General features: G+C 41.7%; 1 protein-coding gene across 3 annotated transcripts in view; it reads left to right on the top strand.

The window, feature by feature from the left end:
- The window catches only part of LOC126162718 (wiskott-Aldrich syndrome protein family member 3), a 262,291-nt gene that overhangs the window by 194,660 nt on the left and 40,176 nt on the right, over nucleotides 1-27,455 (top strand). For 2 of the 3 annotated variants that reach the window (XM_049919378.1, XM_049919377.1), the window contains exons 3-7: nucleotides 18,220-18,526; nucleotides 23,835-23,988; nucleotides 24,195-24,309; nucleotides 24,677-24,709; nucleotides 25,941-26,084. In XM_049919378.1, the coding sequence (XP_049775335.1) occupies nucleotides 18,253-18,526; nucleotides 23,835-23,988; nucleotides 24,195-24,309; nucleotides 24,677-24,709; nucleotides 25,941-26,084 (720 nt within the window). In that variant the 5' untranslated portion in view covers nucleotides 18,220-18,252. The remainder of the gene's footprint in view (nucleotides 1-18,219; nucleotides 18,527-23,834; nucleotides 23,989-24,194; nucleotides 24,310-24,676; nucleotides 24,710-25,940; nucleotides 26,085-27,455) is intronic. The other variant, XM_049919379.1, reaches the window with a different exon arrangement.

Here is a 27,455-nt window from a genome sequence, read left to right on the forward strand (position 1 = left end):
TCAGTTATGGTTGGTCAAACACAGCTGTGCCCATGTGGGCACTTGCTGACGGTTCGACACATTTTAATGTCCTGTCCAGATTTTAACACACTGCGTCTAGATCTTAACCTGCCAAGTACTTTCGATGCCATTTTAGCGGATGACCCACGAGCAGTTGCTCGTGTTCTTCGTTTTATCAATTTGACCAACCTCACTAAGGACATTTGATGATGCTGTTTTTTAATCCTATGCCTGTCAGTCTGTCTTTTATCGTGTTTTCCCTTTTAGTTGTTGTTTTAAACTTGTGCCTCGCGGTGCATTCTTAACGTTGCCAGGGCGCTAATGACCATTGCAGTTGTGCGCCCTAAAACCACAAAAAAAAACAAAAAAACACAGCTGTGACTCTGAATGTATTATATTAATAAGAAGCAACATTGCCTTTTTCTCCTGAAAATATCAAGTAACGTAACAAATGTGTTTGATTGTGCTTCCAATATGAAAGTTTTGGTTAATACTCCACATGCCTACAGGACTTTGCAATGTTAACACAGCAGAACTCAGACACATGTATAAGTGTAGTGAAATAAAAACAGTATTATTGTGTCATATGAATGCCTCACTTTTGTTCCGACACAGTTCAAGACTCGGGAGAAAAGTTTTACACCTGGTGTTCTACATGGCAACTTCACACACAAGAACTTTTTGCCGACACTACTACCACCTACATAAGTAAGCTTTTCCTGTGTTACTTTCAAGTAATTCACTTAAGCTAATCCTGATTTAACTGTAAGATCTGTACTTCCCACTTTCGTATCAACAGCCTCAAAATGCATATTGTAGACTTCGGGATATGTTACAGGTCAGTGTCACACCAAGATTTTGGAGAAAGAGGGGGGGGGGGGGGGGGCGGCATGTCACTCTCCAACAAGTGTTTACCAATAAATATGTGGCGGAAAATTACGGGTATAGGACGGCTTAACATGTGGAAAATGAGATTTCATTATTCACTCACTGTATTTAACATTTATTATTCCTTTAAAATCGCACAACTACTTCAATAAAACACAGTTTAATCACTCATCTGCACACTTATTTCGCAATAATGTCACTTTTAAACTGCAAATCCTCTAAGAGCTCTCTTGAATCTTCACGAGTCTCTCCCAACAGCCTTGATGTGGATAGATACGTACAGCAACCAGAACTGTGTCTGCAAAATCACAAGGATTATTAAACAATTTTTTCTGTCACTAATTACAAGCAATATAATTGACAGAGTAGATTGCTAATATTTGCTGTAATGAAAGCCACTCAATGGGGTACATTTCACATTTGCAAGAACGATCTCACGTAAGTAATTAAGTCCATCGAAACACTTAGGAACTAACCTCTCGTCTGACGAAAACGGTCTAAAGATGCAGTGGCAATTTCTCCAGATCTGCTGACAATGATATTTTGAGTTATCACTTTACTGAGTAACTGAAATGTAGTTAGAGTACCTGAGAACATAACAATGTTAGAATTCATTTTCTAAACACGAACTATTACGGTACTGTATGGCTACTTACATATTAATTACACTATTAATATTTTCACAGTTGTTTCTTTAATACAAAATTAAAGCCAACGGAAGAACAAACGTAAAACATACTTACCAATGACAGGTTTGTTGAGATGCAATTTTCTGTGTGGACAGATGTAGCTTTTTCATATGGTGGTAAGTCGCGGGAGTCGCGGAGGGATACGCGACCTAGGTTCCTTAACTGCGACAAATCACAGTTGCGAATAACAGATACTGAAAAGTAGCATTCACAGAAATCACTGATATCGGAAAATCGCAGTTTAGCCCATCACTACTAGTTACGCAATCGGAGCACGCTTCACTTCCACCCCAAACACCCGTACGTCAGCGTGTGAACACATCCTGCACTGTTACACATGGTGTGATTCCCGAACAGGGAGACACATTTATTATTGTCTCCGCATGTCTAGGCAGGAGGTGGACGTAGTATATAACATGAGGGTGTTTGGGTCGGCCAGCGAGACGTGCTCAGATAGCCAAAGTTGTTAATGCGATCGCACACGCAAAGTGGGAAAAGCGGTTTCGGTACCCGGTACTACACAAATTTTCATTTATCATTCAGTTGAAGTCTAATTGTACTCGCAATTGGGCTCATGACCATATCGGTTGGACCCTAGACTGGAAAACGATGGCATCGTCAGATGAGCCCCGATTTCAGTTGGTAAGAGCTGATGGTGGGATTCGAGAGTGGCGCAGACGCCGCGAAACCATGGACCCAGGTTGTCAAAAAGGCACTTCGCAAGCTGGTGGTGGCTCCATGATAGTGTGGGCTGCTTTTAGATGGAATGGGTTGGGTCCTCTGGTCCAACTGACCCTCTTGGACCATTTGCTGCCATTCATGGACGCCTGTTCCCAAAGAAGGATGGAATTTTATGGATAACAGTGGGCCATATCATCCGGCCACAGTTGTTCGCAGTTGGTTTGAAGAACGTTCTGGACAAACAGAGCGAATGATATGGTCACCCAGATCGCCCAACACGAATCCCATCGAACATTTATGGGACATAATTGAAGGGTCAGTTCGTGCACAATATTGCACCGCCAACACTTCCGCAATTACGGACAACTGTAGAGGCAGCATGTCTCAGTATTTCTGCAAGAGGACTTCGACGGCTTGTTGCGTCCATGGCACGTTGAGTTGCAGCACAACGCTGGGCGAAAGGAGATCAGACACCATATTGGGAGGTATCTCATACTTTTTGTCACCACCGTGTAAATACTGCTCGAAAATGATTAGTTCGGTAGAGTTGGCTGCTTGTATTAAGTACACGTCGAGAGAAGAGTTAAAGTCTTTGTTATGTAGCCATATGCAATGAAAGTAACGGCTAAAGAAAAGCGCACTATATTAGTCATATGATTGCCCTACTTCCTTTCAACGGATCACCACTAGCTAGGCCATGTTTTTTCAAATAGATATGACTCTGTATAGTAACGAGTAATCCAGCCTCTGACATTGTCATACTTGCACCTCAGCTGTTAATGCGAATTCCTGAGAATTCCTTCTACCCATTGAAGGTTACCGAACTTCTGCACTGTTGCATTAAATTTCTGTCATGAGCTTAGAATAATGAATGGTATTCCCTCCCAGAACTGAGCTGCTCATATTTCATCACTTCACTCTTGATACACGTGCACGTAACATTTAATAATTCCTGTAAATATATCGCATGTAGGTCTGAGACCATATGTGTGATAAATTTACAATTACCACAACACATTTAAAATTTCTAGAATTTCTCAGTTTTGTCAGGTGTGTCTTAAAAAATTAGTTTTCAGAAGGTTAATATTGCTGGTTTTACTTAGTCATCTATACGCATGATCGCGAAACAATACTCCTTTCTTAGGCCTGTCGATGAATCTATCAGTGCAGACTTTTCCAACCACAATTACTATTAATCTTGGTTTGTCTGCAGTTTTTGGGGACTTTTCAGATCCATTTATTAAGTTTCATTTATCTAATTTTATTCAACTCGACCCCTTTGCCCGTGACACTAGGTAATGAAACAATTATGTATCCAGAACTTACAAAAAGATTAATAAGCTTTAATATTATTGTTAAGATTTACTTTAAAAACTGAACTGTGGGAATGGGAAGAAGAATGTGTCGGCCATGGTGTATCAGCAACACCATTCAACCATTAACCTGGATTATTTTGGGAAGAGAATGAAAACCGAAATCATGATGGCTAGATAAGGTAAACAATTATGAATACTTTTTATAAAAACAATTTTTTCTTCTTTTCAGTTCTTACAATTTTGTTTGTTCAAGTAATTAACAAACTCGGGTCACACAGTCCAGGGCTCGAAACCCTTACTGTTTTGTAAGGATGGAGGCCGAGAAACCTGTGTGACGTTGTTAGGCGCAGTAAAAAAATATTATTTTATTTCCCCGGATACAGCTTGTCGCCATGTCTTGCATGGTGGCTGGTAAGCCGGAATGGAATCTGATGAATCTAGATAGCCAGGCAGACTAAGGGCAGCCGGAGTTTGCTGCGTCAGCACAGAGTGCAGGCTGGTGACTTGCAGTGTGGCAGGTTGCCCACCCATCGGCTCGCAGGCGCCTCCCCTTGATTGGTCTGTCTGCTGCAAGATGCCGTAACCAAGGCACCTATGTGTTTGGTTCTCACGCTATACTGAGAGTACACAGTTCCTCTCAGCTCCTTATTCGTGTTGACCCCAATGTCGGATGTCGTGTTGAATGCTGATCCTGGCCTACTGGTTTGATAGGCAGTATGACCCGAAGAACGTAGAAGTTTCAGAGCAGTTGGTGCTCTGAACCGGAACGGCGTTGATAGACTCGTGGATTACCCATCAGTAGTGGTTTCATTTCTACATGTCAGTTCGTAGTCATCCGTGGCTATAGATCGGCGACCATACCATTGGGCAGTAACAGTATGACCATTACTAACAATCTCGCACAGGACGTTACGATATAATAGAGAATAGAGTGCGAACGACATGATCGTCATCTGTCCTACCTATCGACTGACCCTAAACTAGCGGCGTGGAGTATTTATGACGTCGGTAGTGGCTTTGCTGTATGTCTTCATTTGTAATGACTGAATCGATCTCGACCGTTACGAGTCTCCAGCGATCACCAGTTTTGCTGTACTGGCATAATCAGTTTGTTTCAGTGTCATAACTGCTTCGTCAAACCCCTAAGAGGTGTCGTTCCCTCCTCCACAGTGCTTCATAGATAATGGTACCAGAATAACGGAGGCAAGTTGGTCTGCACTTGTCTTACACTTTTCCGCTGAGCTCGCTCGCGCTACACTCTTGGTGACCGATTAACAATGTCGAAATATTTACGCTTGGCGGCTGGTTCGTGTTGATATTTCTGTGTGCTAGAGTAACGCGAGGCTGCAGGGATTTAGAAAATTTTTCTCTCTAATTTAGTGCATAACCAAACAAAAACAGCTTGTTAAACTTTCCTCAGTAAACTTGCTCTTAAAGAGGGCGAAATGAGTGTAGCATAATAGATGCTTTCAGAATACATCCTGATTTTCATGGTGAAAGTTTTTAGTTTCTAGGGGGGAACTACGTGTAAACTCTTGAGTATAATCGTACGATTTCTGCTAGAAGTAGATGTTGTGTGGGACGGTAGCTTTGTGGATGGATCCTGCTTCTGTTATTTTCAGGTGACACTGCATGTGCTATTTTCCAGCCTAGGGGGTCCTACTTAAACGTTCCCGTCGTCTCTCCCTTGGAGCGGCACGTAGTATGAATCGCGGCCACGGCTGGAATGACGCACTCCTTACGATGTGCGGCTTGCAGGACAAATTACGCAAGATATTCCTCTGCATATTTACTCTGAAACGTTTTTGGGCGGACACAGGTTGATAAACATTGCTACCAGTCTAAAGAAGAGTCGCCTAGCTCGCCCTGACCCACGAGACCGGTTTAAAAACGTCACTGCTTTGCACCATTGCTAAGTGCCCCGTAGTGATCTAACTGCTTTCAGAATCACTCCCAGATCCAAACACTCGATTCACGATGAGAATTAACAGGCTATGGGAATGTTATTTGTAACTAAACGCATGGGACAATCCGTTACGAAGATTGTTAGGGAATTAAGTATTCCGAGAACACAGTGTCAAGTGTGTGGCGTGAATGCCAAATTTCAGGCATTACCTCTCATCATGGACAACGCAGTGGGCGATGGCCTTCACTTAATGACCGAGAGCAGTGGCGTTTGCGTTGAGTTGACAGTGGCAACAGACAAGCAACATTACGTGAAATAAACGCAGAAATCAGTTTGGGACGTACGACGAACGTATCTGTTAGAACAGTGCAGCGAAATTTGGCGTTTAACGCGCTGTGGCAGCAGACGACCGACGCAAGTGCCTTTGCTTACAGCACGATGTCGTTGCTGCGTGTCTCGCGGGCTCGTGTCCATATCGGTTGGACGCTGGACTGGAAAACCACGCCATAGTCGGATTGATAAGAGTTGATGGTAGGGTTAGAGTGTGGCGGAGAAGCCATGAAGCCGTAAACTTAGTTGTGGCCATTTGCAAGCTGGTGATGGCTCCACAACAGTGTGGACTGTGTTTACATGGAATGGACAGTCCCCTGGTCTAACTGAAACGCTCATTGACTGAAAATGGTTATGTTCGGCTACTTGGAGACCATTTGCAGCCGTTCATGGACTTGATGTTCCCAAAGAATGATAGAACTCTCATGGATGGCCATGTGCCATGTCACCAGGCCACAACTGTCCGCGATAGGCTTGAACATTCTTTACAATTCGAGCGAATGATTTGGGCATCCAGATCATACGACATAAATTCCATCGAGCATGTATGTGACTTACTCGAGAGTTCAGTCCTAGCACAAAATCTTGAGCCGGCGACACTTCTGCAGTTACGGATGGCTGTAAAGGCAGCATGGCTCAGTATTTTTGTAGGGGACTTCCAGCGACTTTTTGAGTCCTTGCCACGTCGAGATGCTGCACTACGCCGGACAAAAGGTCAGACACGATATTAGGAAGTATCCCATGACTTTCGTCACTTCAGTGTACTGATTCCAACTTGTGTCTAGCGACTTACGCCGATAATCATCACAACGACAAAACGGATAACATTTCATAGTCGTGTCGACAGAAACAAAAGCAGTTTATCGGCTGCGATTAACTTTTGCCACGTCCGTCACTTTTATGAAACACAATCTCTTGGTAGTAGCTATCTGCTCGAGGCCCTGCTATGCAGCATCTTCTCACGGAGAATGTACGCGCTCGTCAAAACTGCAACACTTACCTAGAAAATTGGAAGACTAAGCCTAATTCCATGCCCACGCGCGGGAACGTACTAAAGAGCTTTCCCTGTTGGCAGACCTACTTCATTGATCATTGAGGATCATTTATTACTGACTATACACATTAAACAAGCTTAACCACCACCTCCGCATCACAGGGCCTTTACTTGTGAGGGCTGCGATTTTGTGAACTTCGAGCAGATTCATGAAATTGGTTTTAATATCCAGACCTTTCAACCAGTTTGCTTCATGGTCGTAATTCCATTGGCTATCTACTCCAAGAACTGCTTCCTGCAAGTGTTTTCCAAAATGTGTTTAAATTCTGAACGTAGGAGAAATTCGCAAAGTTACTCCCATTATTTGTCGACTGGGATTGCGCGTTTCATTGCCGTAGTTTGCTCTTGTGTTCTTCCTTGTGTTAACATTAGGTAAACAAGTCTTGTCTGTTACGGACGTTTTAGAACACAGTAACTGTTGAAGTTATCAGATAAAGAATTGGCTGCAACCAGTTGATTTCAGAGACGTTAATTTTTCCATGCTGGCGTTTGAAGATGTCTAGATCTCATTTTCGAAGGTCTGCATTATTTACTTGTCGTGAACATTGTTTCTTTACAAACGGCGTTGCAGGATTTTGCAGCGGAAATTGTTGACAGCTGTTGTAAAACGTCGTAAGTAAAGATACGAGGGGCGATGAACAAGTAGTGCAAACGCTTTTTCTGAAAGCGTGTTGGTTTTATTGAGGATTCCAATACACTATATTATCCCCTACTATATTGGCTACGAAACCCTATTTTTCAACGTAATCTCCGTTCAATGCGACAGCCTTCCGCCACATTACTGTGAGGGCCTGTATGCCCGCATGGTACCACTCTAATGGTCAACGTTGGAGCAAACTTCTTGCTGCATCGATAATCTCCCCATCATCCACATACTGCTGCCCACAGAGTGCATCCTTCATTGGGCCAAACTGTTGAAAGTCGGAATGTGAAAGATCCAGGCTGTAGGATGAGGAAGAACAGTCTAATGAAGTTTGGTGAGCTGTTCTCGGATGTGCAAATTTGTGTGAGGTGTTGCGTTGCCATGGAGAAGTTAGTTTGCATTTTTATGGCGACGAACACTCTGAAGTCGTTTAGAGTTGAGCGTTGCACTATGTGAGAGACCATGGAACATAACGCTTTCAGAATCATAGAAAACCGGCGCTTCGTCTTTACAGGTTTTTCCTTCGGAGGAGAGCTGCTGTGACGTCACTCTACAGGTTGCCATTTTGTTTCTGGTTCGAAGTGAAGAATCCTTGTTTCATTACCTGTGACGAAGTTCGACAAAAAATTATCAGCCACGTAATTCCGCCCAGATGGTCCTTCGTTGTTCTTTACGGTCTTCTGCTACGCGGCGAGGAACCCAGGCAGCACGCACACACCTTTGAATACCCCAATTCTTGGAAGAGTGTGTTAGCACTACCAACAGAGACGTTCAGTTGATCAGCGAGGTGTCTGTCAGTGTGTGTGTTCTCACGTTCCAACATTGCAGGAGTCACAGCTGGGATGCGGCCGACCCGCCCATGGGAGATCGAACTTGCTTGCGACTCGCCGTTCTTTCGTTCACTGCCAGCTTAAATAGTATGTGAACTGCCAGGCGAGTCACCAGAGGTTGCCAACGCCTGCTTTAAGCCAACATAGTTCCGGCGACAGCCCATTTAAGATGACTGAAATCCTCTTATCCGGATACCGAAAATTGGCTCTGGCGTCCTCAGTAGCTAAGAAGATGAGCTCGCGGCGTCTAGTGGAATCGTAAGGTACACTACCTTTTTTTCAAGGTGTCTGTGCTAAAATATGGTGGAAATGGAACTAATTCACTTGCAGATTGTGATTTGATCTTGATAGGTACTCTGTCTAGTTTCAAGACTGCTCTGCAACACCACTGATATTGGCGTAAGTGAAGCTGTGTGGACGGATCTCGAGTCGTGCTCGGGTAGATTAGACAGAAGAAAATAAACGCAAAGATGATTTCTGGGTATATCTCACTACCCAGCATCACAACCTAATGAAAACCAAAAAATATACAGAAAAGTAGGCAGATTACTTAAGACGTTCCATTATGTAACAAAAATGTAACTCACTGAAATAGACTAGAAAGAAAAGGAAAAAAAAAAATAAATAAAGGTTAATTTGGGAAGTTTTAAGATATGTCCAAAAGTCTGAAAGTTCATCACCAGTGGATATACTTAAAAAGTTGATGACATTTTACACGCCCAAACCTCGATGAAATAAACAAAAAGATATATTCCCACAATTATCCATACTTAATGTTATATGTTGCATTGTGCACAACAGTTCATACATCAATCATTTCGTTAAATAAAGTTTCGGAAAAAAAATCTTGATAGAGGTCTTGCCAGCGAAAGGCAGATGTCGTGGCCTCGAATCCCGGTCCGGCACACAGTTTTAATATGCCAGGAAATCTCACCACTAATACCGATTACTATGTAAGGCTCGAATGTAATTACATTTCAGGCTGATGTAGTGGTATGAAACTGCGTTTGCAGAACTCAACACCAGAGATCGTACCAAACGCGCGCCTACTGAACTGTTAGCCTGTTGCACACGCTACGGTTTCCACCATACCTCAAAGCGCAGGCTTTTCGACAGTCCACGGTATTAAGTGAGGGATTTCACACGGTATGGCAAGTGACCGGAACACACACAGCTGCAGCTATCCGACGACCGTATGCCGCCGTGCCTTGCAGCTGCAAGGACAGCCAACCTACGGCGGTCTGTAGCGTCGCAGACATGTTTGAGGCGGTGGAAGTGTTCACACAACTTGGCGAAAGAGCTAAACTCTGCTACGCACAGCTTTTCATGCCAAGTTTTGTAAATGTTTCTTCAATCGACCGTGCATATCGTCGAAATCTATAATAGCTAGCAAATAACTTTAATTGTGGTTGTTACTCCTATCTTGGAACAAGAGCTGAAATTTCGAACGATTCTCATTTTTTCATTAATGGGATGAACCCTTTGGATTCTCTGACACTGTTGTCGTCGACAGTGACTGCACGAAGCAAGTAAACGCCTGCGGTCCATCTTCGTTGTGCTCTCGGCTGCGACCGTCACCAACAAACAGAACGGCTGTGGAGAGAGAAGCCAACAGTTATTCCATAGCTGACGTGATAACACGAATAACTAACGCTTTTGCATCGCATGCCCTTACTAATGTAGACAGGTAAAAGTGTCATTCGAACTTTAAAAACTTTTTCTGTAATGTGTGGTCTGAAACGCACAGTACGATGAGTTACACACAATCTCACATTTTCAATAGAGCATTTGTGAATAAAGTGCACGTGCTTGACTAATAGTAAAATTTAACATAGTCTCTGATAGCAGAACTAAGACGTTGTATTGTCACGTGTAAAAAGGAAAATCATCGTGTATTTTCAGGGAATAGTAGTTTCAAAATAGTGAGAGAAACTTTACCGCGGGAAAAATCGTGCGAAAGGAAAAAATAGTTTCCTTGTTCTTGTGATAAGTATGTTTTTACAACAGTCGGTATCTAGCTACTGGATCCGTTACATAGCCGGAAAGTGTGAAAAGTCAGCAGCAAGAACGGCACAGGGCAGGTCGCCGTAGGGCAGAAACCGTAAAGTGTGAAACTGGCCTAAGTGGGTGGCTGAATGCAGAGATGAAAAGCACTTGCGTGGGCTGAGGGGTCGGCCTGTGCCTCTGGGTAGTGCCAGCAAGCAGTGACGATGATGTCACGATGAGCGCTAAGCAGTACAGCCGCTGGAGCTGCGGCGCTGCTGCGTAAAAACACCGGAAATGGAAGCAGAAAAAGCGTCAATGCTCGCTCTGTCTCTGCCCTGTGTGTGCTGCGGCGCATGGCTGATCGCACTCCTAGTGCACTGACACCCGTCTTCTGAACGATTTTTAAGACACCAACCCCGCCCACCCTCCCTTCTCTCTCTCTCTCTCTCTCTCTCTCTCTCTCTCTCTCTCTCTCTCTCTCTCTCCATCACCCCGCCACGTACACAGCTAAATTCTTTAGTACACGAGGGAAAAAATCCCAGCATCAAGAAATAATAAACGTAAAGTATTTGAAGTTAGGAAGTACATTAGTCTAGGTCACATACTTCGATGATTGAGGTTGCAAGATCACAGGTTAATGTAACCGCGGGAAAAGCCATTGTAAACGTAAAATGCTGGTACACTAATGACCGGTTTAACCGTCAGAATGTTGAGTGCAAGCATGCAGACGTGCATGCATTGTCCCACATGTGCCGGGTGTCAGTGGGATGCCTGTAGCACTTGGTCATTAGAGGGATGGGTTAATGCTGGTTGGGGATGACGTTGGAGTTGTCATTCGATGACGTCCTATACATGCTTGATTGGAGACAGTTCTCGTGATCGAGCAGACCAAGGTACTCTGTAGAGCATATTGGGTTAAAACAGCGGTATGTAAGCGAGCGTTATCCTGTTGGAAAACATCCACAGGAATGCTGTTCATGAATGGCAGCATAACAGGTCGAATCATACTATTGACGTACAAATTTACAGTCAGGTTTTTTGAGATAACCACGAGAGTGGTTCTGCTGTCAAACGAAATCGCTCCTGAGATCATAACACCAGGTGTAGGTCCACTGAGTTTAGCACACAGACAAGTTGGATGCAGGCCCTCAGTTAGCCTCCTCCTAACAATACACGGCCATCACTGGCACGGAGGCAGAACCAGCTTACAACAGAAACCACAACAGATCTCTACCCTGCCTTCCGGGGCCCGGTCTTCTTGCAACCGGACCTTCTCGTGACCACCGCTGCCACCAATCATGTGCAATGACTACATTCTTGCCAGATTATTGCGGAAGGAACGTCAACTTCTCTTAGCCCTGTTACACGACCTCGTTCAAACCCAGTAAGGTGTCGACAATGGCGTCTTCGTCGTCTTAAAGGCATTCTTGACTACCTTAAACTTACCACGTCCAATCTGGAAGGTAGCTAACGCTTACAACCATTACAGCGTATATTTAAAGCAAACCTGATTTGCTTCTTTATAGTGGCGCTACTAGTGCTACTCTTCTTCGACTGAATCGAACTTTGAATAGCCATCATGCTTCAGGCGTAGAAATATGCCTACCACCTCTCGTTTATCTCGCACTACTCCTCCTTGATATTGGGATTTTTGTACATCATTGTAAAAAAATATCTCCCGCATTGAAGCTGTGGTAGCGAAATACTGCCGCCAGGAAATAAAGAACAACAACAAAACATAGAATCTTTCATATTTTGTTCCTCTGGGAATTTCCTGAAGATAAGTTATTGGACTGCACGCTTAACGAATAACAATTAAGAAGAATGGGAACAGTGAGACTGTATAAAAAAGATGAACATACCTCAAACACTATCAGGCACTCTCATGCTCGTTGGACAATGGAAGAAAGGAATGCAAAAACTTGAGTCAAGTAATTAAGATAGCATGTCCTAAGTCGTATGAAATACTCCAACAGTGAGGTGCATGAATTCGACAGCATCATAAATGACGATAAGAGTGACAACCACAGCAGTGCTATGACTACAAACTTGATTGCAACTTTTACGTGTTTAAAAGCGCAAAGCATCTTGCTATCTGAGCACCATTGTTGTATCCTAGAAATTTTATATAACTCGTGTACTCTCACCTTGGCAACGATCTCGTGAATTAAATAGAAGGCGTGCATTATTCTTTCTGCGCTTTCCGCGCTCTGCTGATGTGCCAGTGAGACAGAATAGCCAGGAGATGACGTGTGTGTGTGTGTGTGTGTGTGTGTGTGTGTGTGTGTGTGTGTGTGTGTGTGTGTGTGTGTGTTCGTGTTCGTTCACGCTCATTGAGAGTCTCTCCTCGTTAACGGCTTCTGAAAGCCTTCTGAGTAGTGCTTCTGTGCGACCGTCAGAACCTCTTACAAGCGTCTTACTACTCTGTTGCTGCGGAACATGACGCGCACGATTAGATTCACACACGCCTAGCATGGAGTTTTGAGAACACTGGTCAGCTGAGGTCTTTAAATAAGAATGGACCTATCCGGCAATGTTGGGAGCCTTACTTCGTTGAATTTGCAGAAAACAGAGATGATGCAGAGAAGAGCTGTGTTAATATGTCGCTGAGCGTGTTTGCTCAGCTCGAATGTGTCACATAAACTTTACGACTGTTTAGGAAAGCAGTTGTGCGTGGCAGAGAGAATTCAGGCGGTGCGCAGTCCAAGATGACGCAAGAAACTTTGTTCCCTCGGGTAATTCCACTGATTGTGAAGTTAGTGAAACGCGAACTATGCGGAAAGGTACTTCCTGTAATCAGTCTGCGAATGGAGTAGCCAGAGGAGAAAGTAGAGGGCCCCCTATGTACCTACGGCCACGCAACGTACAGATTTATAAGACAAAGTTATACGGAACGCCTAATCATTTATTCTACGCCCCGTATGTGGCTGGACAAAAAAATGCTACATATTTTCCGTAACTTGTCTACTGAAGACAGAAGCAATATACCATTTTGACATCTTTGGTAAACCTTACATTACGCCTTGTCAGCAAACCTGCAACAAGCGAAATGAACTCCTTTCTTCGTGTTATACGTTAGACCAGCCAATCTTTGGCCATTTGTCGCACAGGAAATGTATGTCGCGGTAAAGCAGACTCTGCTTAGTCATTCGTGAAGCTGTGGAGTGTGTTAACGCTCATCTCTCATCCATCCTTCACCTTTTAGACGGTTTTATCTCTGCTGGTGATACTTTCAGTGAGATGTCTGTCGAGTAATAGCAGCCGATTCTCCCTCAGGAGGGGAAACCAGAGAAGACAGTGATGTTGGACACTGGGTCTGGAGCGAAGTCGACGTTCTAATTCATCCCAAAAGCGTTCCATTGGGTTCAGATGGGGCTCTGGGCCGACCATTTAATTACAGGAATATTATCCACCAACACATCGCCTCACATGTTGTGCTTTACTACAAACGTCGTGCAACATAAATGTGTGGCTAATGAGGAGCTGCTCGACTATTATATCCCAATTTTTTTTACTCCTTACGCACAGTCATTCTGCTAGCTGGACCGCTGGTGGCACTTTGGATGTCAAGAATGATTCCTGATTTCATCCGTGTTTTTTTTTTTTTTTTGCCCACAAATACCCTCCGCAATGCTTGACGGTCCCTGTCCATCAGTACATGAGGTCTGCCAGGTCTTGGTTTGGCTGCGGTTGTACCTTCACATTACCACATCACTTCATCACCAGTCAACTTGAGCTCTTTTAGAAGGGTTGAAATGTCCCCCGGACTTGTCACTCACTTGACACCCAGTGAATAGCCCACGTATTCAAAGTTACTAAGCTCTCCTAATCGACGCATTCTGCTGTTAACTGCCTGTCTATTGACAACACAGTGCTCGCAGCCTCCTTTTAAACTGGCGGGTTCGCATCTTGGGGTATATAGTGGTCAGTTCCACATTACATTAGGGTGTCTGGACACTGTCGATCACAGTTCGTTTGTAGATTAGTCCTGATAGCGTCTCGCTTTAAGGACTCTGGTTTCGGTGGAAAAAACTTTAACACTCTGTAACAGGTACTGTTTCAAACACTCATCCTATCCAGCTCCTGGCAACGCTACTATCATGACGCGTGCTAGTAGTCGATAATAAATTGCCTATCTAAGGAGAGTGCTAGGCTTACTCCTATACTATCATGTGGGGATCTGTGCGAGTCTCAAGTCACAGAAGCTCATGAAGCTTAGGATATATCATAGAGTTGACAGTTTAGTGCTACCTGGGCACGCAGGAAAAAACCACTTGTGGCCATATATATCACATAATTGTAGGAACCATTGCAGTTCGCGCCCATTACCTCATCTTACGGCGCTCGTAGCATTAGAGTAGCTTACCTCAGTGAGCACGCAACTGCATCATTAGTAGGCTCGATGTATCTGCGAGTCTGACTCACGTCCCTCGCATCATTCTGTGAATATTTATATGCTGAGGAGGCCCTGCGTCAACACAGTGAAGTATGGATCCAAGGGTCAAAGATTTAGGAGGGCAGCCTAGAGATGTACGACGTAGCACGACGGTAATGCAGACTTCGATACGAATGGAAAAATGGACGAAAGTCAGCCGCTGTTATGACGTAATTGTTCTAAAATTCCAACATTTTTCTTTATTTGTCGTGTGCTGATTATTCAAGATGGCGGCACAAGTCGCCGACTCTCCAACATGTGCAATAAAAATTGGAGGACCGTGGAAGTCATAGCCTTAGTCTCCAAATTTCTGTGACGCTATGAAATTGACTATCAGATTGCTGTTTTCAGCAGTACCTCAGCATAATTTCAACAGAGAGCGACGATAGACATCACCGGTTGTTGGCCATATGTCCTTGATTAGTACTGCAGAAATTCCACTGAAAGCCGCCACGTCGCTAAACTGCCATGCAGAAGTAAACAGCACATATTCAATTAATGCAATTTGTCGTAATTCATTGGTCATACAGTGTACACAGTTTCATAATTATTGCAGCTGTCATTATTGCGATGTGGTTGTGAGAGTGGTAGTGTAGAAAAATATTTTAGTTTATTGTAAAGGAAAGTGGCGCACAATTTTTATCTAAAACCAAACATTCTACTTTTTATTTACAATTATTTCACACTGAAAAGTTTTCACCTACATCATTCCTACAGTGCACAAATTCTTACATTCCCAGAATACGTAGACAGACCGTTGAACGAGACTCGGCAACAGCAAATGAGTCCTAAGTGGACCAGCGCAAGTGGACTTAAAGATTCGGATGCAAACCTTAGAATGTCGTTAGACAGTCTGTGGTTAGCTTTCGTATAAACAGAACAGTCTGCTTAGTATTCTTCACAACCCAGCTAATTTAGTTCCACGACGTGCTTGATAATATTTCTGTTGTAACAATGGTTGATAGACTAAGACTTCGGAATACTCCTCTTTGCACAGTAGCTTATTACTGACGCTTGAACAGATTGAGTTAAATAAGTATTGTTATAGCGATACTCAGGGCTACCAACCTCCTGCGCCTAAATTGGCGAACGTTTTTTCGGTGGACAACTACAGAAACTAAAAAAAAGTCCTGACGGGAGTGTTTGAATCATTTTAAAGATGGATAAGTACAGAGGTCAAAAGAATGAGATATCGGTGCGAGTTAAGTGATCATTGATTGGCTGGATTGGTCGGAATGCGTCGCTTCAATTAAGAGTGCGAAGCTATGGGAAACGGTGTGTTAGAAGCCCGAATAGAAGCTTAAGCAGTCCGCAGTTTCTATTTCCAGCTTAGTTAAGTAGGGAATACTTTCTAATACGTCACGCACGCAATAGTAGTGATTAAATTAAAACGAAGCTGTAAATCTGAAAAAAAGTGTCTACAACTTAAAATATAGTAACAGTGGCTCACCAGCTAAAGTGGATAAGAAGTGTCGTACTACAAATCCAAAGGCTCGGAGTTCTCTTAAGTCCGTCTGAGGATTTTTGTCATTCACCGCTTCTTTTAATACCTGACAGTCGTTTGTTCATGTGAAGAATACTATGAGGGTTACCCAGAAAGTAAAGAACGTTTTGGCATAACTAAATAAAAACAGAAGATATAACACACTTCATTTACAGAGTAACAGTATGTTAGACATTTTTTTTAAATTACGCCGCCATAGTCGTCAAGGCACTTACTGTAACGTGGGACCAATTTTTCAGTTCCCATGTTGTGCTCCTCAACCGCCAAAGATCTGAGCCACTTCTTCCCTGAGAAGTGGCGACTTCCCAGTGTGGATCCGTCTGGACTCGGACGGTGGTTGACAGGAGACCACGAAGATGGATGATTCAAAGGGCAAACGGGTTGCTGTACAGTCGACAGACTGTCATTCCTTGATGTCTTAGCAGATGCCCTATCATCACGTCCCTTCTTCTTGTCCGTGTTTTCCGCATATTCCTTCCTTTCCTCTTCGTTTCTGTGCAGAACCACCTCATTTCTTACCTTATCACTCCACCTAATTTTCAAAATTTTTCTGTAACACCACATCTCAAACGCTTCGATTCTCTTCTGTTTTTCCCACAGTCAGTGTTTCACTACCATACCGTGCTGTGCTCCAAACATATATGTTCAGAAATTTCGTCCTCAAATTAAGGCCTATGTTAGATACTAGTAGACTTCTCTTGGTCTTCCTCGCATATTCAGCCACTGTAGACATACTTTGTACAGTATGACAATTTGTGACAGTAAAATTGAGACATATACATCACCTATGCTTAAATATTTCATATAAATGCGTTCTATTGGTTGTATTTCCCACAGTAGACAAGAAATAACTTCATTACTCACTTCGCAACAGTAAACGAATTGACAGCACAACACAGTTGCAATTACACTGCTATTGGACCTACACTGCACTATTATTATTATTATTATTATTATTATTATTATTATTATTTATTTCTTTTCTCAGACGTTATGTCTGGTCAAAAATGAAAAGTGAGGCGGACCTTGATCAAGCGTGACTTATTATTATTATTGTCGTCGTCGCAACACAAAGCTTGGCAGCCATAAGTCCACAAACTTCAGACAGATAAGTAAGCAGTCCTACTATGTAGTGATTTACAAACAGTAGGCCGAAGTAAAGTCTTCAGAATTTGTCAGATTGATTTTAAAGAGAAGTGCGTGGTTGGTTGAAGCAAGGCGGAGTGGTGACTAAGAAACATGTTTTGTGATAAGTCTACCCTCAATGAGGATAGTGAGCTCTCTTTTCTGGGAAGAATTGAGGGTATCACTCGCGATGCTCTGAAAATGGCTTCATCATTCTATAAATGAGATTGTTAGAAATAAGCAGTACCAGTTGTTCCATTCACTCGTAAGTTCATTGTTTAATAACACTAAATATCGTTTATCTTTAGTCATTTTAAGAATTTAAGTGTTCAGAGAAACTTTTTCATTCTGAAGTTTTAGACTCTAATGTTGATGAAGGGTTAGGAGGCGTGTTAGTAGCTAATATCTCATAGAGCTCGGGGGCAATGATCTCAGAAGAGTTGGGAACCACTGATGTTGAGGATATGTACTAGAGTTTCCAGAGCCATTTTTCGTTTACTCTGAAAACTGTTCCGTCATTCTCCGCGAAAACTAAAGGAAATTGCCTTCCCACTCCTTCCCTCCCTGCTCAGATCCTCGCACACAGTGGACACGTACTGATGTGCCACGTGCGTCATGTACTTAGTTCTCTCACCACGATTTACTGCGCACGGTGATGGAGTGTCGTATTCGTAGATTTTGAAGATCCTTTAACTTCTGGTGATGCATGTGTTGCGGTGCTCTCGGCGCGATGCGATGCGGTGCCGTGTGAGGTGGTTTGCCACACTAGTTTTGTAGTGTGTAGTTTTGGAGAGTGTGTGGCGGTAGTGAATGTGGCGGTTTGCGCCCGCAGGTGGCGGCGGCGTGGTGAGGGCGAGGGCGCGGGATGCCGCTGCCGAAGCGCGTGGTGGAGCCGGTGCTGGTGTCGCGCGGCACCATCCCCGAGGACTTCCCGCTGCCCTCGGAGCTCGAGGCGGCCACCAACGGCACGCTCGCCAACCTGGTGCGCCAGCTGTCCAGCCTCAGCCGGCACGCGGAAGACATCTTCGGGGAGCTCGCGCGCGACGCCCACGGCATCGCGGCGCGCTGCGCCAGCCTCCAGGCGCGCATCGACCGTCTCGCCGTCAAGGTCACGCAGCTCGACTCCAACGTCGAGGAGGGTGAGTCGCCGCTGGAGCCGAGCGCGTCGTACAGTCTGCCGCCACAGACCCCTTCCCTGTTGGCCGAGAGATTAAACTTTTACCGTATTGGGTCAATATTTGTGCAGTTTACTTTTTCGTACAACTTTTAATGTTTTACAGAGAAGCTCTGGACATACAGGGCTATTTTAAATGGTTGATGAGGTTCATTCCACTGTGCAATTGATGTAGTTAAACAAATAGTGTTGAATAATCAGTTTGTGAAAATATAATGTAATTTGATCATTCACTACTGCTTTTGATGCACAGTGGAATGTCAACAGCATTACCCTTTACATAAACAACTTCTACCCAATAAAGTCAGCTTACCATGTGCGAGTAGAAGTGTTGGAAGGAGGGTCCTTGACATATTGTTCAAAAGTGCTTTTTTATTCCAGTCTCTGATCGGAAATGAATTCTTTAGACAATGACCAGTTTCAGTCTGTAATGACTATCTTCAGGTCTACAATATATAAGTATATAATCTAGTGAGCAGTATGCCTTTTAACATACAACAGCAATATGTATCACAATATACTGTCATACACCAGGGAAATGTACAGATAAATTATGGTATAACATACCTTTTTTACACCATGTCCTAAAGTGATATGGTCATAATATAATCAGCATAGCATCGTCACATAGATTTAAAATATGGTGTAGAATAGGCCACATCGTCCACATAGTGATTGCCAACTACCTACTGAGGTACAGTAGCTTCCAGAAACCTGTTTGCCTACACCCTCCCTAGATGTTGCTACTGTGGGCTTGTTTATATGTAGTCATCATTTATGCAAAAACATCTGATAAAAGCATATTAGATAAAATGCATGTAGCAGACTTATTAAAATTGATGACTATCATAGAAACCAATGGTGATACATTAAAAGATGTATGTAGTTACCCATGTAAAATTATTAAAAGAAAATATATGAAGAGTATAGGTCCGACGCTTATTTTTTATGGTGAATTTACGGTCAACAATTAATATAGCGTAACACATTGCCTGTGGCAACCTATAAATTACTTATGAAAGATAAAATGTGTGTATGACAGCTGAAAAAGACAGATCAATGAACAGTGCCCTCTGTTCAAAAGTGACACTGGACCATAGTAACAAGAAGTTGAGAGCACAAATGCTTTCTTCTGACCAGTGGTTGCCATTTTGTAAATACTGCTGTAATTGCCACTTGATGGTATCTGAGGCAACTGCAGTTAATGCAGAGTAAAGCTTAGAAAGTTTATCTATCCATTGCTGCAACAGTAATAATTGTAGATTTTTCACTGCCTCAAAAGAAAAGCACTAAACTCTGACAGTCATTTGGAATAACCCTGTATTTACTTCATTGACCGAGTTGTATGCATGTGTGATTGGTGCTAATTACTCCCTTGGTCTTCCCTGCATAAAAAGTGAACTTAACACTATATCATCCTCCAAATTTTGTCTAGACAGTGCTTTGGAAATGTTAAAGAACAGCACTGTCACAGCCATTTTCTTCACTATGATAATTATTTTTCATCTGTACTGATAACTGTGAACTCATCAGCTTTATTATAATACCATTTCCCAAAAAGAGTATCTTCATAGTATCTATGTAATAATTGAGAAACATGCAGAAGTATGGGACAGATATTGGCAATGAATGTTCTGCTGTGTAACTATCATTTGGAGCCATTAGCTTAGGACTTGCATACATGCTGTTGATATGACCGTGTGTTGTCTGTGTGATATCAAATCACTATTATTGTGATGCTTAGTCATAACCTGGGTGTCATGAGGTTATTGTCATAAACACAAGTGCTGTTGTACTGTTCTTATCGACCAAATAATGATCAGCACACATTGAAACTAGTTGTCGTAACAGATTTTACATATGATGTGGTAGTCTTAAAATGGGTGACTGAAATTCGAGAGTAGGAAAAGGGAGAGAAAGAGACATAGTAGGTGAATATGGAAATGAAAGAGGAAGCCGCCTGGAAGAATTTTGCGCAGAGCATAACTTAATCATAGCTAATACTTGGTTCAAGAATCATTAAAGAAGGTTGTATACATGGAAGAACCCTGGAGATACTAAAAGGTATCAGATAGATTATATAATGGTAAGACAGAGATTTAGGAACCAGATTTTAAATTGTAAGACATTTCCAGGAGCAGATGTGGACTCTGACCACAATGTATTGGTTATGAACTGTAGATTAAAACTGAAGAAACTGCAAAAAGGTGGGAATTTAAGGAGATGGGACCTGGATAAACTGAAAGAACCAGAGGTTGTACAGTGTTTCAGGGAGAGCATAAGGGAAGAATTGACAGGAATGGGGGAAAGAAATACAGTAGAAGAAGAATTGGTAGCTTTGAGGAATGAAATAGTGAAGGCAGCAGAGGATCAAATAGGTAAAAAGACGGGGGCTAGTTGAAACCCTTGGGTAACAGAAGAAATATTGAATTTAATTGATGAAAGGAGAAAATATAAAAATGCAGTAAATGGAGCAGGCAAAAAGGAATACAAATGTCTCAAAAATGAGATTGACAGGAAGTGCAAAATGGCTAAGCAGGCATGGCTAGAGGACAAATGTAAGGATGTAGAGGCTTATCTCACTAGGGGTAAGATAGATACTGCCTACAGGTAAATTAAAGAGACCTTCGGAGAAAAGAGAACCACTTGCATGAATATCAAGAGCTCAGATGGAAAACCAGTTCTAAGCAAAGAAGGGAAAGCAGAAAGGTGAAGCAGTATATAGAGGGTCTATACAAGGGCGATGTACTTGAGGACAATATTATGGAAATGGAAGAGGATGTAGATGAAGATGAAATGGGAGATATGATACTGCATGAAGAGTTTGACAGAGCACTGAAAGACCTAAGCCGAAACAAGGCCCCCGGAGTAGACAAAATTCCATTAGAACTACTGACAGCCTTGGGAGAGCCAGTCCTGAAAAAACTCTACCATCTGGTGAGCAAGATGTATGAGACAGGTGAAATACCCTCAGACTTCAAGAAGAATAAAATAATTCCAATTCCAAAGAAAGCAGGTGTTGACAGATGTGAAAATTACCGAACAATCAGTTTAATAAGTCACAGCCACAAAATTCTAACGCGAATTCTTTACAAACGAATGGAAAAACTGATAGAAGCCAACCTCGGCGAAGATCAGTATGGATTCCGTATAAATGTTGGAAAACGTCAGGCAATACTGACTCTACGACTTATCTTAGAAGATAGATTAAGGAATGACAAACTTACGTTTCTAGCATTTGTAGACTTCGAGAAAGCTTTTGACAATGTTGACTGGAATACTCTTTCAAATTCTAAAGGTGGCAGGGGTAAAATACAGGGAGCGAAAGGCTATTTACAATTTGTACAGAAACCAGATGGCAGTTATAAGTGTCGGGGGACATGAAAGGGAAGCAGTGGTTGGGAAGGGAGTGAGACAGGCTTGTAGCCTATCCCCGATGCTATTCAATCTGTATATTGAGCAAGCAATAAAGGAAACAAAATAAAAGTTCGGAGTAGGTATTAAAATCCATGGAGAAGAAATAAAAACCATTGAGGTTTGCCGATGACATTGTAATTCTATCAGAGACAGTAAAGGACCTGGAAGAGCAGCTGAACGGAATGGACAGTGTCTTGAAAGGAAGATATAAGATGAACATCAACAAAAGCAAAACGAAGATAATGGAATGTAGTCGAATTAAGTCAGGTGAAGCTGAGGGAATTAGATTAGGAAACGAGACACTTAAAGTAGTAAAAGAGTTTTGCTATTTGGGGAGCAAAATAACTGATGATGGTCGAAGCAGAGAGGATATAAAATGTAGACTGGCAATGGCAAGGAAAGCATTTCTGAAGAAGAGAAATTTGTTAACATCGGGTATAGGTTTAAGTGTCAGGAAGTCATTTCTGAAAGTATTTGTATGGAGTGTAGCCACGTATGGAAGTGAAACATGGACGATAAATAGTTTAGACAAGAAGAGAATAGAAGCTTTCGAAATGTGGTGCTACAGAAGAATGCTGAAGATTAGATGGGTAGATCACATAACTAATGAGGAGGTACTGAATAGAATTGGGGAGAAGAGGAGCTTGTGGCACAACTTGACTAGAAGAAGGGATTGGTAGGTAGGGCATATTCTGAGGCATCAGGGGGATCACCAATTTAGTATTGGAGGGCAGCGTGGAGGGTCAGAGTTGTAGAGGGAGACCAAGAGATGAATACACTAAACAGATTCAGAAGGATGTAGGTTGCAGTAGGCACTGGGAGATGAAGCAGCTTGCACAGGATAGAGTAGCATGGGGAGCTGCATCAAACATGTCTCTGATCTGAAGACCACAACAACACACCCATTATCACACATTCACCAATTATACTACAATGACCAAACTAAAGTTATGCATCAGCTAAGATATTTTTAATTACGGTTGCCCCAGATGGTCAGAAAACAAAATTGTATTTTGCTAAAGACAGACCCCATCCAAAAACGTATTATTATTCAACTATGGGCCCAATAGGTACAATCCATCAATGTCGCTTTTGATAGTTGGCCTTCCTTTGTGTTCAAATTTGTTTCATCCTTTCAGAATGATCTCTTTCTTCCATCAGACCATGATGTTCCAGTCCGTTTTCCAAATTCCCTCTGACCAACTTTCCAATCAAATATTTTTGCCTGAATGTTTTTCTATCTGTAACATCTGCCCGAGTTACACTGGCTACTCTAAGATCCTACTTAATTGCTGCAATTCATTTCATTGGCTCAGTTTCAGCCTTAAGTTTTTTTTAGATTTCTATTATTAGTTATTCTTATGTTATATGTATAACTAAATATCAAATCTTCATGAAAATCTGAGATGAAGGGTTACCAGTACTAGAATTATTGGGTGATTTGACATGGAATGACCTGCTTGTCATTTGTTTTGCATGTTGGTATTCCAGTTGATATGTGGTTATTTACTGATTTCATTTTTTTTTTATTTGTAGCTCATTGCTGCTATTAAAGTTCACGTATTGTCATTTGGAGATACTGAGTGGAACTGTGTGTAGTAGAGTAGTAGTAGTAGTAGTAGTAGTAGTAAATTATGTATGCTGCAGCAGTTTTAACACATAGACGTACCGTGATTACCAAGATGAAGTATTCATTTGTGTGGGGGTTTGAAGCTTTCACAGTGTGGTTGGTTTATGCTGATTTCAGTTAGGTACTGCAATGTATTCAGGAACGTTCACCAGTTATGCAATGTATTAATTTGATTCATTCTGACTGAGATATTAATATGTCTCTTATGTTAAATTTTTTGTTACAGTTTCGTTGCAAGACACACATTTGAGAAAAGCCTTCAAAAGTTCTGTAGTGTTTGACCAGCAAGTGGTCTCTAGGGATACAATGCCCACTGCAATGATGGAAATGTACCAGCAATGTGACAAGCCGCCACCTTTAGACAAACTGAACCAATACAGGTATGTAGGGAAATATTCAGTTAATTTGATGTAATTAATTAAGCAATGTATTTTCACTGGATGGAGAAAAAAACGAAGGTTAATTATTCAGCAGTGTGTGCAGTGTTTTTAACCTTGACTGTGTTTTGTTTCAAAATGATTTTTAATATTAATTTCATTAACAGTTTTATGCAAATACTTTCTAATTGATTGCCTTATTCCTACAGGGAGGACGGAAAAGATGGACTGAAATTCTACACAGATGCAAACTACTTCTTTGATTTGTGGCGACAGGAAATGCTGAAAGACACTGAACGTGTTATGCATGACCGTGGAAAAAAGGTGAAACCTTTTATTATTTTAGATTTGAAAGTTGCCCATAATGAAACAGTATTTGTGTAACTATATTGTAATGAGTAACTGTATGTTCATTGAACTACTTGGTACAGGAAGTTTCAAACTACACAAAAATAAGTTTTTATAACAGTACCAATGTTTTCAGTATTTATACTTGCATTTTAACTTGATAGGTTTTTCACCATTTTGGCTTAATAGTAAATACAGATGATTAATTGTGTGAAATGAAATGAGCAGTGCCATGTGTGCACATACCTAATAATAATAATAATAATAATAATAATAATAATAATAAAAGCAGAAGCATATCTAATAAACACTAGTGAATAATTTTCTCACTTTTTTTTGGCAGTTTGAGCTGTTGCTAGCAAACATGATGTGTGAGGCAAGTGCAATGTGTCTCCCTTTTACGTGAGTGAGTGCTGCATGCAAAATTGGAGTTTGTGTGCACTTAACATTGTGGTTTTCGCGTGAATAAGTGTATACAGGGTGGTCAGAAACAGTCTTGAGAACTTGTAAGGATGTTGCAGGGTAGGTTGTGCTAAGAAATAACTATTTAGGAAAAAAACTTAATACATTACACCATTTCAGAGTTAATTAACATAGAAGATAGTCAGCCCATTGTATGTTTAAATTTAAGCAGGCTTCCAGGCACAATTAGTGCAAGCTGCTCTCGTAGCATTGATGATAGCGCATGAGGCTGCTCAGCATTTGGCTCAGGTTCGGTCCTTGCAACTGTCCCATGTCCAGGTTTTGTATTACTCTTTAGTCTCATTTCCTAAAACTAAATGGAGTAACATGTTCGGCGACATTCCCACATCGGCAGGCCTCTTGAGCTTGTGCACGCAGTGATCTGTTTGGCTAACTTCAGTTGAAATTAACTCTGAAACAGTGCTCCATATCAAATGTTTTTCTTAATAATTATTTCTCAGCAGAACCCTGCTTGCAATATCCTTAAACAATTTTCAGACTGTTTCTGTCTGCCCTGTATAAAGTGTATAAAGGCAATTAAAGAGAATGTATGCTTTAATGTAAAAGTCATATAAATTAAACAGAGTGATGTTATGAGAGTGAAATTAACAGTTTGTGTGGTAATCTCCCATGCATTATTTATTTATTTGCCAAGTTGGATTTTTCATCTAATTCATGTACATTGAAAGAGATATCAGAACAAAAAAATATACTACTTGTTTTAGAGACTTTTTAAGAAATAATACATATACCAGACAGACTAGTTAAGTCCTTCCTTTGACATATGATCCTGCTAAAATAAACAAGCATGGTTTTTTCCCCAACCCAGAGGGCAGCAGTTGTGCTGAGAATTAGATTCAGACTGCATTTGTTAAGTTTTTACTTTTCTACATAAGATTTTAATCTGGTATGTTTATCTCTTTGTTATTATTCTTCCATTCCATATTGTTTTATACTCAACAAAACTAGAAGTCAAAAATTCGTGTGTTACTTAGCTTGTTGTTTAAACATATGTTGTACATCTGTATCTTAAATGTACATTATTTTCATGACAATTAAAAGACTCGTGAAACGAAGACTAAACTTAACCCCTATTGCAATTTTTGTGTCTGTGATAACTAACTGGATATTTTCTCACCTTTTAGCCTCACAGACCACGTGCAGAAGGTGGGGGTGGCAGACACAAGAAGAGGGTCCGCCAGCCCCACAACACAAGGGAGCGCCAGCTAATGATTGCTGTAGGCCATGGGGAATACATCATGCCGCAGACAATCTACCGGTCACCTCAGGTACTACATCAGTTCTTTCTGTGGGTTTGGTGTTCGTAATAATCCAGTTGGCATATTGTATCGAAAAGAATGGGATCTTTAGTGAAGACTTGTGCACACTGTGAAATAAAAGACTTGATATACCGTATTTACTCGAATCTAAGCTACACTTTTTTTCCGGTTTTTGTAATAAAAAAAACCGCCTGCGGCTTAGAGTCGAGTGCAAAGCAAGCGGAAGTTTGAAAATTGTTGGTGGGTGTCGCCACAACTAACTTCTGCCGTCGAATATATGTAGCGCTACACATGCATGCTTTGTAGGCACAAAGATAAATACTGGCACCAAATCCTCTGTGTCAGTAAATAAATTTAAAAAAAAAGGTGGAAGGGGAGCTTTTTTTCTCCGCCCCGAGTTTCGACCACTGCACTTTCATACATTATCCAACGAAGTAAATACAAATTCCGTATTGTTCTCTTTGAATGTAGCAGCATTTCAATGTACTACGAAAATCCGACTGGCAAGACTGTTTGGGATGTTTGTCAATATGGCCAACTCTACGTTCTGAATTTTTTCCTACCTGTGAGAAGAGATGGTTGCTAATAGGAACTTCTATGAATTGTGAATCACATGCAGTATTCTCTTCACCATAAGAATAATATGAACATAAACATTTTGCCATGTATTGTTTCGTGTTTTAAGCACAGCAATTGACTAGATCTTTAAATCTAAGATGACTCTAATTTTTGTGCAGAATGTAATGTACTAAAGAGGCGCCTGCAAGGATTTCAAACGGAGAAAAAATTTAGCTAAAATGTCGTTCAGAACATCTTCTATCATACACAGTATATTATTTGGTTCTTGTTGATCATTATCAAAGAAAGCAGCAGTGTAAGTAACAACAAATAGCAGTATCTTGCCATTGTTTCGCTAATGAGACGATTCCTCTCTTTTATTTTTTTAATTGTAAGCGGCGGTAGTGCACACTAAAGCAAGCCATGCCGCGAGCGGCGATAGGCCGTAAACACGCACTATCAGAATGTGACAAACAATGCATGACACAGTACAGTAATGCATTTTCAGCTTAGAGTGACGTAAACAACTATAACAAAGAAAACGGCGCTTTTCAGATCAAAGAAAAATAAGCAATCAATTCAAACCAGACGAAGCACGTGAAAAAGGAAGGGTACCCGTATAAATACGGACGGAGCACCTGACGTATAGCAATGGCTACCTGGTAAAGCTTAACTGCTAAGGTTAAGACTCGAACCAAACTACTGTAGGTGTATCGTCATTCATTCGACCTAAATTGTGTCTTCTATTACAGTGGACCAACATCGTTTCGATTTTGAGATGCGGCCTAAAACTTTTCTCTCCCCTTGAATTTCGAGTCTCAA

The sequence above is a fragment of the Schistocerca cancellata genome, chromosome 2, assembly GCF_023864275.1.
Source record: "Schistocerca cancellata isolate TAMUIC-IGC-003103 chromosome 2, iqSchCanc2.1, whole genome shotgun sequence".
Classification (NCBI taxonomy): domain Eukaryota; kingdom Metazoa; phylum Arthropoda; class Insecta; order Orthoptera; family Acrididae; genus Schistocerca; species Schistocerca cancellata.